Source organism: Pristis pectinata, chromosome 6, assembly GCF_009764475.1.
Source record: "Pristis pectinata isolate sPriPec2 chromosome 6, sPriPec2.1.pri, whole genome shotgun sequence".
Lineage (NCBI taxonomy): Eukaryota > Metazoa > Chordata > Chondrichthyes > Rhinopristiformes > Pristidae > Pristis > Pristis pectinata.
Window position 1 is genome coordinate 58,702,272 of NC_067410.1, and position 15,781 is coordinate 58,718,052.

At 48.8% G+C, this 15,781-nt stretch overlaps 1 protein-coding gene across 1 annotated transcript in view; it reads left to right on the top strand.

Moving 5' to 3' along the window:
* Positions 1-15,781, top strand: part of LOC127571830 (unconventional myosin-VIIa-like) — a 109,869-nt gene that overhangs the window by 49,077 nt on the left and 45,011 nt on the right. Inside the window, exons 19-25 of the mRNA XM_052018577.1 lie at positions 723-807; positions 2,700-2,918; positions 4,704-4,877; positions 7,245-7,452; positions 8,179-8,348; positions 11,165-11,292; positions 14,311-14,437. Coding sequence (XP_051874537.1) covers positions 723-807; positions 2,700-2,918; positions 4,704-4,877; positions 7,245-7,452; positions 8,179-8,348; positions 11,165-11,292; positions 14,311-14,437 — 1,111 coding nt within the window. The remainder of the gene's footprint in view (positions 1-722; positions 808-2,699; positions 2,919-4,703; positions 4,878-7,244; positions 7,453-8,178; positions 8,349-11,164; positions 11,293-14,310; positions 14,438-15,781) is intronic.

Consider the following 15,781-nt stretch of genomic DNA (forward strand, 5'->3'; position numbering starts at 1 on the left):
TCCCTCTCCTTCTCTGACCAGACAGAGGTGGTCTGGACATTCTCTTCCCATGTTTCAGGAAAATTGATCCCACACCCTGACTTCGAGTCGACTGAAGACAAGCAGCAGAACATGGATTGTCATCAGACAATGCATCACAGCTTGGTATGGCAGCTGCTCTGTCCAGGACCGCAAGAAATTGCAGAAAGTTGTGAACGCAGCCCAGTCCATCATGCAAACTAACCTCTCCTCCATTGACTCCGTCTATCTTCCCGCTGCCTCAGGAAAACAGCCAACATAATCAAGGCCCCCTCCCACCTGGTCATTCTCTCTTCTCCCCTCTCAGGCAGAAGATACAAAAGCTTGAGAACACGTACCACCAGACTCAAGGACAGCTTCTGTCCCACTGTTATCAGACTCTTGAACAGACCTCTCGTATGCTAAAAGATAAAATCTTGATCTCCCAATCTACCTCATCGTTGTCCTTGCACCTTATTGTCTACCTGCGCTGCACTTTCTCTGTAACCGCAACACTATATTCTGCATTCTGTTTTCTTTTTACTACCTCGATGTAATTATGTACAACATGATCTGTCTGGATGTCACGCAAACAAAAGCTTTTCACTGTATCTCGGTACATGTGAAATAATAAACTAATATTAATACGAGCAAGCGTTGAATCTGATTGGAGGATCAGTGGTTGTACATGGAAAAATCCATTCTGTTTCCCTGTGTTTCAACAGGAAGAAATTCTTGAGACTGAGGGCTGCAGCTCAGAAGATCCAGAGTCACTGGAGAGGACACCAGTGTCGCAAGAAGTACAGATTGGTAAATGTCTCCTTGTCTTTTGCCTTCTGTACCAGTCGAGCAGTATTTGGACCTGACAGAGTTCCCTCTAACCTAGAGCATCAGGGGCAGGAGGTCATCTGTTTGTATCGAGGTTTCCAGGGAGGTTGGGACAAGTTTCTTTATAGGGTGATTGGGAAGGGCAATGAATACGTTGCTGGAGGGAGAAGATCAGGTGAAAGCCATGCACGTTTTAAGGGAAAATTGGCTGAATGTTGGAAGCGGAGGAAGCTGTGGATAGTGGGATTAGTCTGGGAGTGGTGCACATGGGGGGTAAGCGTGGGGCCTGGGACTGATTTTGTGCTTTTGGGAAGAGCCAGTAGGATTAGTTTAGGGTTGAGACATAAGAGACTGCAGATGCTGGAATCTGGAACAACGCACAATCGGCTGGAGAAACTCAGCGGGTCGGGCAGCATCTACGGGAGGAAAGGAATTGTGGATGTTTTGGGTTGAGACCTTGCTTCAGGACTGAGAGGGGAGATGGCCAGTGTAAAGAGGAGAAGAGGAGTGGTAAGGCAGGTGCCAGAGGTGATTGGTGGACTGAGGAGGGGGCGAAGGATGACAGGCAGGTGTTGCCAGGTAGGGGAGGGGAGCAGGGGTGGAGTTGAGAGACAGAGGCAGGTTAACAAAAAGATAGATGGAGCCAGGGGAGGGTGAAGGTTGGAGTCAGCGGCTAGAAGGAGATAAGCAGGAACACAAAGCGCTACCAGTGCTGGAATCTGATAAGGAAAGGAGCGAATGGGAACCATTAGGGGAGAGGTGAATGACAAGTGGAACCAGAAGCAGATGGGGGACGAGTGGGGAAGAGAGCTGGTGGGTCAAATGTGTGGGTAGTAGGTGGATGGAACCGGGAGGTGGAGGGGGACGAAAATAGGTGAAGGGAGGCCGGAGGGGATGTAGGAAAGGGGACAAAAATAGGGGGACCGGAGGAAGATCAGAAAGAGAGAAAGAGGAAGGTGGGAAACACTAGGGGTGAAGGTTACCTGAAACTGGAAATTTCAACGTTCAAACCGTCAGGTTGTAGACTACCCAGGTGGAATATGAGGTGTTGTTCCACTCGGTTGCATTTGGCCTCCCCCTGGCAGTGGAGGAGTCTGAGGGGTTGCCGGGGGTTGACACTGGGCTATGGGCAGAGAGGGACCTAAGGCTGACACGGACCATGGGATGACAGTGGGACCTTGGGGTTAGCTGAGTTAGATACTAAGTAGATAAATTTTCAAAAGATCAGGGAATTGAGGGCTGTGGGGAACAAGCACAAGAGAGGAGGAAGCCTGGGATAGATCAGTCATGATGATATTGAATGGTGGGGCAGGATTGAAGGGCCGAGTGGCCTACTCCTGCTCCTATTTATTGTGTTCTGGAGTCGGCACCAGCTGTGGGCTGAGACTTTGGTGATAGTTTAAGGTTAACACTGGGCTGTGGGGAGAGAGGGGGGGGTAGTTTAAGGTTAACACTGGGCTGTGAGGAGGGGGGGTAGTTTAAGGTTAACACTGGGCTGTGGGGAGAGAGGGCGGTAGTTTAAGGTTAACACTGGACTGTGAGGAAAGAGGGGGGTAGTTTAAGGTTAACACTGGGCTGTGGGAGTGAGGAGGTCGGTGGGTTTTATTGGGGTGCGATAGTTTGACGTGGAAAAGTGGGCAGATTATGTTGGTATTGATGCAGGACGACAGGGAGGGTGTGTGGATGTGGGGTCATGTGATCAGGCTGGTTTGGTAACGGGCTATAGAGAGGGTGTGGGGGTGACGCTCAGTTTATACAGGACCTCGGGAGACTGTGGGGTTCCTCCAGCAAAGACTCAGACATAACACGACCCTCGTGCGTTGTGACCTTCGGCACCTCCATTTATTAGTGGTGTTTCTGGTTTTCTGCCCCAGATGAGAGAAGGATTTGGAAGATTACAGGCACTGTATCATGCACGGAGAACGGCTAAACAGTACCAAGACACCCGCCGGCTGATGATTCTGTTCCAGGCACGATGCCAGGGTTACCTGGCGCGGCTGAACCACTGCAAGCGGCTGGAGGCTCTGGTCACTATCCAGGCCTACACAAGGGGGCTGCTGGTTCGGAGGAGCTATCAGAGAAAGAGGAGGAAAGTAAGTGATGGAGGTGGAGGTGGTGAAGGCAGGGAGGGAGAATGATTCACCACCTTGAACTACCCCACTGCCAATTATGTGCGGCTGTAGTGTAGGAAGCACAACCGCCAATCCAACACAGCAAGGTCCCAGAAACAACACCCGACAATAAGGAGGCTCGTTCAGGGATAATTATTGGCCAGGAAGAAATGGCGGTGGGGTGGTGGTGGTGGGGTGACATTGACATCAGCTGAGGGTGTGCTTCTGACAGTGAAACACTCACTCAGCACTGTGCAGCAGTGTCAGCTGTTGGAGTACAGTCACAGGAGGGAACAGCCAGTGTGCAACTGCGAATGGGCTGACGTAGTGTGTGGGAGAGGGGTGTGTGTGTGTGTGTGTGTGTGTGTGTGTGTGTGTGTGTGTGTGTGTGTGTGTGTGTGTGTGTGTGGTGTCTGGAGTGAGTATATGTGTGAATGTGAGGGTATGTGTGTGTGTGCAGGTGTGCATTTGTAGGTGTGTGTGTATGTGTAGGTGCATGGGGGTGTGTAGAGCTGTGTGTGTCTGTGTGTGTAGGAATGTATGTGTAGGGGTTTGTGTGTATAGGGGTGTTTGTGTAGCTAGGGGTGTATGTGTAAGGGTGTGTGTATGATGTCGATCTACCCACCTCTACCACTTCCTTTGGCAGCTTGTTCCATATATCCACCACACTCTGTGTGAAGGAATTATCCCTCAGGTCCCCTTTAAATCTTTCCCCTCTCACCTTAATTCTACGCCCTCTAATTTTAGACTCCCTTACCCTAGGGAAAAGACTGTGACCATCCACCATATCTATGTCCAGGGGAAAATGTCCCAGCCTATCCAGCCGTGAATCGTTTCTGCACCCTTTCCAGCTTAATGACATCCTTCCCATACCCAGGCGACCAGAACTCCAAGTATTGGTATTGGTTTATTATTGTCACTTGTACCGAGGTACAATGAAAAACTTATCTCGCATACCGATTGTACAGGTCGATTCGTTACACAGTGCAGTTACATTGAGTTAGTACAGAGTGCATTGACGTAGTACAGGTAAAAACAGTAACAGTACAGAGTAAAGTGTCACAGCTACAGAGAAAGTGCAGTGCAATAAGGTGCAAGGTCACAACAAGGTAGATCGTGAGGTCAGAGTCCATCTTATTGTATAAGAGAACCATTCGATAGTCTTATCACAGTGGGGTAGAAGCTGTCCTTAAGTCTGGTGGTACGTGCCCTCAGGCTCCTGTATCTTCTACCCGATGGAAGAGGAGAGAAGATAGAATGACCTGGGTGGGTGGGGTCTTTGATTATGCTGGCTGCTTCACCAAGACAATGAGAGGTAAAGACAGAGTCCAAGGAAGGGAGGCTGGTGTCAGTGCAGTCTCAACAACGTCTCGTACAGCTGCTGTAAATAAATGTATTACAAACACATTTATAAATGTGTTGAAAATGAATTTTACATTTTAAAAATGTTATCATTTTTAGTTATTTCAAGCCGAATCAATTATTTTTAAATAACTCATTAAAAATTGCAATTTTTGAAAAGGCCAAGGTTGGAAAAGACCGAAGTTGCCATCTGAGGTCTAAGAGGCTGCTCGCAGACACCTCCAACTCATGGGATGGCCACAGACGATGGTTCCCAGATGCTGGGTTCCCAGCAGGAACCATCTCTGAAAGCAAGTGTCTCCTGAGCAACAAACTCCAATTGGATCCCTTTGTAGTTTCTTGACTGATGACAACATACCTCATCCACCTGCTCCGTTCCTAAGCAAACCCCGGCTCTCTCTACAGGCAAGGATGCCCAAGCAAGACATAATGAATGAGAGGAAGCAGAGAGAAGAGTACTTGAGGAAGCAGCAGAAGAAGGTCGAGACCCTCAATGACCTGGAGATGGTAGACAACATCTTCAGCTTCCTGCCAAGTGTGCTGGTGAGCCCGGAGAAAGAAGGTCCTCCGGAATTTGCGGTAACACTTCCATTTTGGTAATTAAGTACCAGGATTTCCCAAAGAGGGTCTTCACTGATTGGTCAATGAGGTGACAGGGCATTGCGGGAAGTGGAGAGTTTCATTTTGGACCCCAGTTCAATTTCACCAGGCATAAGTGGTCTCTGTCTGTGCCCCAGGAATCCTGGATTACAGAGCCAGGATCCCTGGCCTGGAAATTCCTTCACGCATCTCCAACATAAATTTTGCCGTGTGGCTAACCCAGGCCGCGCCTCAGGCTTGACGTTTGTTGTAGTCCTGTGTGTGGAACTGAAGTGTGGGCTTTCGTTCCCCCACCATCCCATCGCTAGACTGCAGTAACCAGTGCAGTCAATTTCAGCTCGTCAATTTCATCAGCACCCGTGCCAAGCTCGTCAATTTCATCACACTGGTAACGCTCCCCAACTCTTTCTCCGCTACATTGACAACTGCATTGGTGCTGCTTCCTGCACCCATGCCAAGCTAGTCAATTTCATCAACTTCGCCTCCAACCTCCACCCTGCCCTCAAATTCACTTGGTCCATCTCTGACACCTCTCTCCCCTTGACTACACCTCTTCCCACCCTGTCACTTGCAAGGATGTTATTCCCTTCTCTCAGTTCCTTCGCCTCCGTTGCATCTGTTCCCATGATGAGACTTTCCATTCCAGGACATCCGAGATGTCCTCTTTTTTCAGTAAACGGAGTTTCCCTTCCACCACCATCAATGCAGCCCTCACCCGCATCTTCTACATTTCTTGTATGTCTGACCTCACCCCATCCCCCCCACCCTCCGACATAACAGGGACAGGGTTCCCCTTGTCCTCACCTACCACCCCGCGAACGTCCGCATCCAACACATCGTTCTCCGTAATTTCTGCCACCTCCAACAGGATCCCACCACCAGGCACATCTCCCACTTCCCCCTCCTACTCCCCCCACCCCTGCTTTCCACAGGGATCGCTCTCTCCGCGATTCCCTTGTCCACTCGTCCCTCCCCACTGATGACCCTCCCGACATTTATCCCTGCAAAGTGCTACACCTGTCCCTACACCTCCTCCCTCACCACCATTCAGGGCCCCCAACAATCCTTCCAGGTGAGGCACGCTTGTGATTCCGAGCGTGTCATTTATTGTATCCAGTGCTCCCAGTGCAGCCTCCTCTACATCGGTGAGACCCGATGAAGATTGGGTGACTTCTTCATTAGGCACCTTCACTCCACCCGCCGCAATAGCCAGGATCTCCTGGTGGCCACCCACTTCAATTCCACATCCCACTCCCACATTGACATGTCTATCCACGGCCTCCTCGACTGCCATGTGGAGGCCGGACGCAGGTTGGAGGAACAACACCCCATATTCCACTTGATACTCTCCAACATGACGGCCTTAACCTCTAACTTCTGGTAACCCTTCACCTCTTTCCCCCCCTTTTTTCCCCTTCCCCCCCCTCTTTGTTTCACATTCCTGTGGCCCCCCTCACCCCTTCTCTTGCCCCTCCCCCCATGCCCTCATCACCTGCCTATCTATTCCCCACCTCCTTCCCTTTATTCCATGGTCTACTGTCCTCTCCTACTGGATTCTTTCTTCTTCAACCCTTTGCCTCTTCTACCCATCACCTCTCAGCTGCTTACATCACTCCCTTTCATCTCCCCTCCCCCACTCACCTACCTTCCCCCTCTCACCTAGACTCAACCTGATCACCTGCCAACTTGTGCTCCTCTCCCTCCCCCTTCCCCTACTTTTTTATTCGGGCTTCTGCACTCTTCCCTTCCAGTCCTGATGAAGGGTCCTCGACCCAAAACGTTGACTGTTATTTCCGTCATAGATGCTGCCTGACCTGCTGTGTTCCTCCAGCATTTGTGTGTGTTGCTCCAGATTCCAGCATCTGCCAGAATCTCTTGTGTCACCTGTCTGCAGGTGATCCATCCCTGTAACACTGGGACCTGTCTACAGCTGGGACCTATCTACGGGTGACCCCTCCCTGTAACACTGGGACCTGTCCACAGGTGATCCCTTCCTATAACACTGGGACCTTGTCCACAGGTGATCAATCCCTTCCCATAACACTGGGACCTGTCCACAGTGATCGATCCCTCCCTGTTACACTGGGTCCTGTCCACAGGTTGATCGATCCCTTCCTATAACACTGGGACCGGTCCACAGGTGATCGATCCCTCCCTGTTACACTGGGTCCTGTCCACAGGGTGATCGATCCCTTCCTATAAACACTGGGACCTGTCCACAGGTGATCGATCCCTCCCTGTTACACTGGGACCTGTCCACAGGTGGACCCCTCCCTGTAATACTAGGACCTGTCCACAGGTGATCCCTTTACTCTGCTCACGTTTGGTTACTTTTGACCTTTTCAGGACCTGAAGGTGACTCATCAGAAGTTGGAGGAGTTTGATCTGGACGACACATCTCTGTCCTCTGACTCTGGTGAGGAGGATGACCTGGCCCAATACACCTTCCCGAAATATGCTGCCACTTACTTCCAGGGGTCGTCTACACCCACCCACATCCGGCATCCTCTCCGACATCCACTGCCTTCTTCCACGAGGACCAGTCGACATCCTGGTAGGTGGATAAACGCTGGAGCCGCTGACACGGCTCACGGACTTCCCAATGATCCATCCAACCTTGATGTTGTTTAAATGAAGAAAGAATCAAGGAGATTGTTCCAATGGGAGAAATACAAAGTGTGTTTATTGATCAGTGTGACCTGTCTACAGGAGCTTGGATGGATTTCATAGAGTCTTACAGCACAGAAACAGGCCCTTCGGCCCATTGAGTCTGTGCTAACCATTAACCACCCACTTACATTAATCCCATTTTATTCCCCCCACTTCTCATCAACTGCCCCCAGATTATACCACTCACCCACACACTAGGGGCAATTTACGGTGACCGATTAACCTACTAACCCACGTGTCTTTGGGATGTGGGAGGAAACTGGAGCATCCAGAGGAAACCCACACGGTCCACAGGAAGAACGTGCAAACTCCCACAGCAGACAGCACCTGAGGTCAGGATCGAACCCGGTCTCTGGAAATGTGGGGCAGTGGCTCTACCAGCTGTGCCATTGTGCCACCTTGGAAGTGTGTATGTTGACCTGGGAGGGTTGGAGTTGGGGTGGAAATTTCTGTCTGCATCTATGAAAGGGCTATAGATAATTACATTAAAATGTTCAGGTTCTATTTTGCAGTGTGGTGTCATGATGTTAGTCACATGGTTTAACCCATTTGCTTGGTTTGGACTGACTGTATATGTGATGTTACCAATGTGTGGAATCTGTCTCTGCAGGCTTCCCTGGCCGTGTGGAATATTATCCTGAGGTTCATGGGAGATCTCCCAGAGCCCAAGTCATTTGCGAAGGCCTCAGAGAAGACAAGAGATTCCATCATGACACAGATATATACTCCCTTGGCAGAAAGTCCAAGGTTTGCATGACTACAGAACGGACTACAGATAAGGTATGGTCCATCCTCTAACTGTTGACACACTCATTATTCTGTTACACACAACAAGAAGGTTACCAGTGAACTGGAGGAGTGTGGACCCAGGTTGCTGCTGGCACAGATGTATGCACTGTGCACAGAGGCCACACAATGGTGTGAAATAGTGTACACTGCTGAGCTGGCAAACACTGTCCTACTGAGAAACCCTTCAGTAGATCCTAACCAAAGGGCCAAAGGTTCAGGACGAGGAGCCAAGCTCTCAGTGGGATGGAAGCTTTTGATTAATGGTGATCACCCTTGCCACCTGATCCCCCCACCCTACAATCTGCTGGACACCTCAGGTTCCCTGAATCTTGAACACCTGCCTAACCAGCTTGGTTAGCATCATGGGTTACAGATGGACCACAGAAAGGATCCTATCTGGGTACATCACAGCTTGGTATGGCAACTGCTCTGCTGCAGAGAGATGCGAAAGCAGCCCAGTCCATTACACAAACCAGCCTCCCCTCCAGTGACTCTGTCTACACTTCCTGGTACCTCAGGAAAACAGCCAACATAATCAAAGCCTCTCCCACCCCAGTCATTCTCTCTTCTCCCCTCTCCTGTTGGGCTGAAGATATAAAACCTGAAGAACGCTCACCACCAGGCTCAAGGACAGCTTCTATCCCGCTGTTATCAGACTCTTGAATGGACGTCTCATACACTAAAGATGAACTTGATCTCCCAATCTACCTCGTTGCGGCCCTTCCACTTTATTTGTCTACCTGCACTCCACTTTCTCTGTAACTGCAACACTATATTCTGCATTCTGTTTTCCTTTTTCTACCTTGATGTCTTGTGTATGGCATGATCTATCTGGATGGCACACAGACAAAAGCTTTTCACTGTTTCTCATACATGTGACAATAATAAACTAATACCAGTACTTGCCTTGATCCTCCCTCAAAACCCCCTGCCCTCCCCAACACCAATCACTTCTTCCCACCCTCGCACACAAACGTCTTTCAGACACTCCCCATGATGTGGTCTTCTCTCTGACAGAACCACCTCTGCCCAGCTCTCTCCTCTGCCTTTTCCGCAATGGTGCGGGAAGAAGTCGTGTCCTGCCAGACACAATGCTGAGGGCTGTAACGTGCAGTGGAATATCGGAACATTGTTTCAACTGTGGGTTCCATAGGCCCTCCTCCATACCAAACCCAAACACTGTTCACTTGGCCTTAGATCAGCAATGTGACAAGGACCTCTGTATAAAAATGATTTTTTCCAATTCATTACTTATATCTCTGTATGTCGGTGGTTTGACGACGTGTATCACACTGAGGCATTGAAGTAATCTGTACTGATCACAAACAGGGCATTTAATGATCTGAATGTTAACATATCGGAGGGTTACTTTGATTATAAGCCTTCCTCATGTTACAATCTAGTAACAAGCTGTGCTGTGAGTCCCCTGCCTGCTGTCAGAATTAAAGGTGAGTCTGCCTCCTTCATTCAAGGGAAGGGGGGGTGGTTTCACTAATCCCTGTCCGGGCTGCCTTTCTTCTCTAAACGCAGCCCCGCTCTCTTGTGTTGGCATTGGCTGAGACCTCTTTGTGCTGTGCTGTTTGCATTATGTCTCGCGATGGTGGAATTGTGTGGGTCGTTTAGGAGCTCCTGTCATCAGGGGCCAAGAGAATCCAGGAAGGAAAGGAGGAGTCTGGATCAACGGCATGGGCCTCACGGAGACAGAAGAGACTGCAGATCCTGGCCACCTCCTGTCTCCAGGCCCAGTCCTGATGCAGGGTTTCAATCCAAAACATTGCCAATTCCTCTCCCCCCCACAGATGGTTCTTGACCCGCCGTGTTCCTCCAGCAGATTACTTACAGCATAAGGATCATTCCTGGGATGAGAGAGTTGTCCTAGCAACAGAGGCTAAAGAAATTAGAACTGAATTGGAGTTCAGAAGAATGAGGGATGACGTTATTGAAACATACTGTACAAGATCCTGAGTTGCCAGGACAGATTAGAAGTTGAGATGTTTCCACTGGTGGGACGGTCTCGACTGAAGGGACATAGTTACAAGGTTAGGGGGCGGTCATTTGAAACTTAGGTTCGTGGGAACTTTTCTCACAGAGGGTGGTGAATCTCTGGACTTCTCTGCCCCAGAGGGTTGTGGAGGCTGGATCATTGGTGGCGTATAGAAAGGAGGTGGATAATTCTTTTCCAAAGATCAGGGAATTGAGGGTTGTGGGAAGGAGCTGAAGCCTGGGGTAGATCAGCCATGAGGTCAGGCCTGAGGGGCTGAGTAGCCGACTCCTGTTCCTGTTTCTTTAGGTTTTTATGTTCTGACCAGGGATATAGAGAAACTGAGACACATCATTGCTGGTTTCAATAAGACTGCTTGGTCAGGGCTCTGCTTTGGTTCCTGGGTGGAGGAGGGGGTAATGGAACCAGCCACCAGTTGAGGTGTTGGTTATTCCGATCTCTAATCTCATCACTCCATTGGAGGATGATGTGTGGTAGTGTTTGTACCTGCCCTCGGCTCTCCCATGGACTAGAGGATTGTAGATGATATACTAGACTGAAATATCCCACACTGTCAGAATGGACTGAAGGGAGGATGAAGTCACAGAGTCATACAGCACGAAACAGGCCCTTCGGCCCACCGAGTCTGTGCCAACCATCAACCACCCAGTTACATCAATCCTACACTGATGCCATTATTCTCCCCACATTCTCATCAATGCAACCCAGATTCTACCTCCCTCCTATGCACCATTAGGTTTATAGAGCTGAAACCCTTAGTTGATAACCTCCCTTGTAAGAAACGTTCTTCTGGTTTATGTTGCAGGGTACACATAGTCAGACACCTGGAGAGGAAATGCTGTTGGATGAGAATCCCATCTCAGACAGACCAATGTCAAACCTGGAAAAGCTTCACTTCATTATTGGTAATGCCATTGCCAGACCTAGCATCAGGTAAGTGGCTGATAATTCCTGCCACAGGATCTTCTCCTTCCATTCCTTCGCTTTTCCAACGCAGTTTGCGAAGTGAAAGTATCACAGATGCCGACAGATTTTCCAGTGAGCCGCAATCACTGGGTGTATGTTAACAGCTAACATGGTGGGAATCTGGGTTAGGAAGAAGGAAGCTTAATTCCTGATTTTCCATTTTCAGCTGGGTAGCCATGGGAACCGGAGTAGGAACAATCTCGTTGTCAGAGTCTAGGGCAGATTTAACTAAGTGGGACTCCCACAGAGAGAGGGTGAACAATCTGGGAGGTGGTGGAAACCTGACTGCAAGGCGGTAGGGGTACCCCATCGCCCCCACCCCTCCCAAAATACCACAGGAGTCTGCACCGTCAGCAATGCACCAGGTGCTGGCAAGGCTAACTCAGACCCGGGTCTGACAGTGGGTAGGGCCACCCGAATCCTAGCAGGTACATCAGTTTGTCCTTACTTGCAGTAAGTCAGGACCCCAACTTAAGGTGAAAGGATAAGTTCCCAGTGCAGATTGTCTGCGACATTTACTTCTATACTGATCCTGTTGACTAACATTGTTCAGTATGTCCCCTGTAGTTTACAAACTGTGTTTAACATTGAACAGCATAGCACAGGAACAGGCCCTTCCGCCCACCCTGTGTGTGCCAACCATGACGCCAATCTAACTAATCCCATCTGCCTGCAATGGAGGAGGATGTTGTCTGGGTGCCGTTACTTTGCAGGAGTCAACCACATGTCACCTTGTAAGGAAAGTTTGTGTCCGCGGCTGTTATTGAAGGATGGCTCCTTCCATCAGCCTCCCTGTGACTGTCTGCCCAACAGCTTCTCCTCACTAACATTCTCACCATCCTGCCCTAAACTGCACGATGAAGATTTCTTTACCCCCACCCCCCCCCCCCCCCCCCACCACCTCTTTTGAACGATCATGGCTAATGTAATGTAGAAAACACAGCAGGAAATTAGTGCAAGTTAATCTCCCACTAAGACCTGATGATAAGGATCTGACCTGCTTTAGTGATGTTGATGCAGGTATAGCCATGGGTCAAGGCTCCGGTGAGACTCTCCTGATGTTTGTGTATCGACCTTTATGTCCACATCATGGAGCATGAATAACAACTCCTCTGATATTCAGCACCTCTGACAGTACAGCACCCATTCTGCGCTGGACTGAAATTTTTGTTCGCTGGTCTCTGGGATGGGAGTTGGATTTGTCGTCTGACCAGCTAGCAGTTATCGTTAATGAGAAAAGTGATTTTATTTGCTCTGTTGATAGCTTCTTTAGCAGAGTGTATTTTCCAACTCTTTCCTTCTCAGTCCCTCTGTGCACTCTGAATCACCTCCATCCTATTTGAACAGTGGCAGTTGAACCATCTCATTCAGTCAGAGCAGCTACCAGGAAGCTCCAATACGGGGCTTCAAATGAGAACAAACTTGCTAGAAACTCTCAGTGAGTTAGGCTGCAGCAGGGCAGAAAGAAAGAATTAATGTTACCTTTCATCAAAACTATAGAAACTCTGAGCTTGTTCCAACATTAATTGTCCCACCTTCAGCTTTTGGGCTGTCTCACTCCCTAGCACCAGTGACCTTTATCCCTGCAATCCCTAGCGGATTGAACACAGGTGCTCTGTAAGGTGGTCACCCACTCAGGATTTGGTTTCTCCAATATAGAGGAGGCCACAGTACAGTGGAATAGATTGGATGACGAGCAAGTTAATGGCTGCTTCACCTGGACAGACTGTTTGGGTCCCAGGATGGAGGGAAGGGAAGAAGTGAAAGAGCAGGTGTTGCACCTCCTGTGGTTGCCTAGGAAAGTTCTGTGGTTGGTGGAGGTGGAACAGCAAACCAGAGGGAATGGTCTCTTCGGAATGCTGAGAGGGAGGGAAGGAGTAGAGGTGTCTGCTGTGACCTTGCATACAAATCATCAACTTTCCATAAGCCATGTTGAACATTATGTCCTCATGAAGGTGAGGCAGGCAGGATTATGGCTGCTGTAGAGGATGCTGTTGGTAATAGAGAGATACAGCTTGTAAACAGGCCTTTTGGCCCACCAAGTCCACACTGACCATCAACCACCAATTTGCATTAATTCTACATTAATCCCATTTTATTCTCCCCACTTTCCCATTAACTCCCCCCCCCCCCCAGATTCTACCACTCACCCACACACTAGGGGCAATTTACAGTGGCCAATTAACCCACCAAGCAGGACGTTTTTGGGATGTGGGAGGAAACAGGAGGACCCTGAGGAAATCCTCTCTTGTTCTCTTCCACACAATCTTCATGTTTGCTCCAAATTGCAATTTTTTAAAATCCATTTTTGAAGTGAGATTCATGGGTATAACATCATTTCCAAACCAGTAGGAGCATCTCCACTGACTAACTCCCTCCAATAGTTCACCCTTGCTCCTCACCTCCCTTTGTACACCTTCACAACTGCCCAGCCATCTCTCTGTTTGATTGTTTTAAGCCATTTAAACCTCTGGGGAATCTCCATCTCCTTGGTGAAGCTGTTATCTCAGTACATCAGTTGACATATTAGTAAGTGTTTTCTCTTGGGAAAGGATGAAGGAAGTGTTCACACTCTTGCTCTCAGCTATAATAAGTTCCTTTGTTTTAGATGGACAACCCTCCACGTTCCAGTGCTGCTGAGTTAGGATAACAGTCCCTCTGATCTGCCTGGGATCTGAAGTTCTGAAGGATTCGGGAGGTTTTCTTTTAGAACAATGATAGAATTGCAAATCCATAACAGACTCTTACATTTGCCCCATTTCCCTGCAGCATTCAGGAGAGTTCACCTTTCTGTTCCAACACCCCACAAATTGTTCTGTTCCTCAGTGTTAGATTACAGCTCCAATATCCCTGAGTTTCCACACGTGTAAATGGTTCCGTGAGTTACTGATCGACAGAAACAGCATTGGATGCAGAAGGGAGAAAGTGCTGGGATCCTTGTTTGGAAAGGAGGCTTTTCTAACTCTTTCCTTGTTTTTATTGCAGGGATGAGATTTATTGTCAGATCTGTAAGCAGCTATCCGACTGTTACAACAAGAATGTTTACGCCAGAGGCTGGATACTCATGTCTCTCTGCGTTGGCTGTTTTCCACCCTCAGAAGGCTTTATGAAGGTTAGTTCCACTGTACTATCCACACACCTACAGGCAGACCTGTGTCTGTTAGTCCTCCTGTGCTACGTACACATCTACAGGCCGGTTTGCGACTGTCTAACTCACCCTCTTCCCCCAAAGACCACAACCAGGTTTGGTGAGGTGTTATTGAGTATCGATGTTTAGTGTTACCTGAGTAACCCTTCCTTTAGCCCCCGGGCAGGTCCTGGTCTGTTCATCCTCTGCTTTTTGCATGTCTAAGCATTTACTGTAAACAGTAGCTGGACAGTGCCTAGACCTACAAACAAACGACTCTGGAGCAGGAGTAGGCCACTCCCTTTAAACCCATTGGAAAGTTTATTATACCATGGTATAATGTGTAATAAGGTTCCATTTAATAAGATGCTAGCTGGTCACATTGTAATCCCAACTCCACATTCCCACCTACCCCTGGTAACCTTTCACCCTTTACTCGTTGAGTATCTATCTACCTCTGCTTAAAAATATCCAAAGACTCTGCTTTCACTTCTTTTTGAGGATGAATTTCTATTTGCCAACTCCATGTCAGTCACTTTCCCACCTCATGCATCACACTTTGTTGTAACAGTCCACTTCATTAACAATCCTTTGTTGGTTTCACTTGACCTTGACCATGAATTAGTCACCGTTAATGTTGGCATCATGTCAGGTCAGAAGTGCAGCACGCTGAGCTCAGTGGTAAAGAAAGGCAGCAGCAGGGAGATGCTGGGCATCTGTCCCATTTGGATTCCGGTCAACATCTGAAACTGCAGGGATCTTGAGTTTGATGCCAATTGACTTGCTTCCTTCTTGCCAGTTCTTGCCTGACTAGCCAGGGGCATCGGGGACCCCAGTGTAAAATGTCCTAATGCAAACTGCAAACTGAAGGTCAGCAAGTCGACCCCACCCATGTTAGATCCGAGACCATGGCCAGACCTGAGCCAATTCCAAACACAATGACCAAATCTCCTTTCCTGCAGCAGCTTTCCACAGCTGTGTGTCCTTCTGAGCTCGTCCTCTCAACCATCTCTTGGAAGATTGCCAGCAAGAAATCTTACCCGTTAGCCACACAACTTGAAAGCAGAAACACAAATAGCATTCAGTCTAATGAGCTGCTAATTGGTCTGCAATGCGTTGCTGAAACTCAGATAATCCGGCGTCCTTGGGACTTTGCTGGTGCTGGATGTAGATTTTCCAGACTATTGGATGTTATTACACATTAAACAGTGGTACAATAAACTTCCCACTGAACACAGTGAATTCAAAGGAAATGTGCAGGCACTCTGGACCCTGGCTCTGGTCACAAACCCACCCACGTTCCTGGCCCCTGGTGTTCCGGATCCCAAC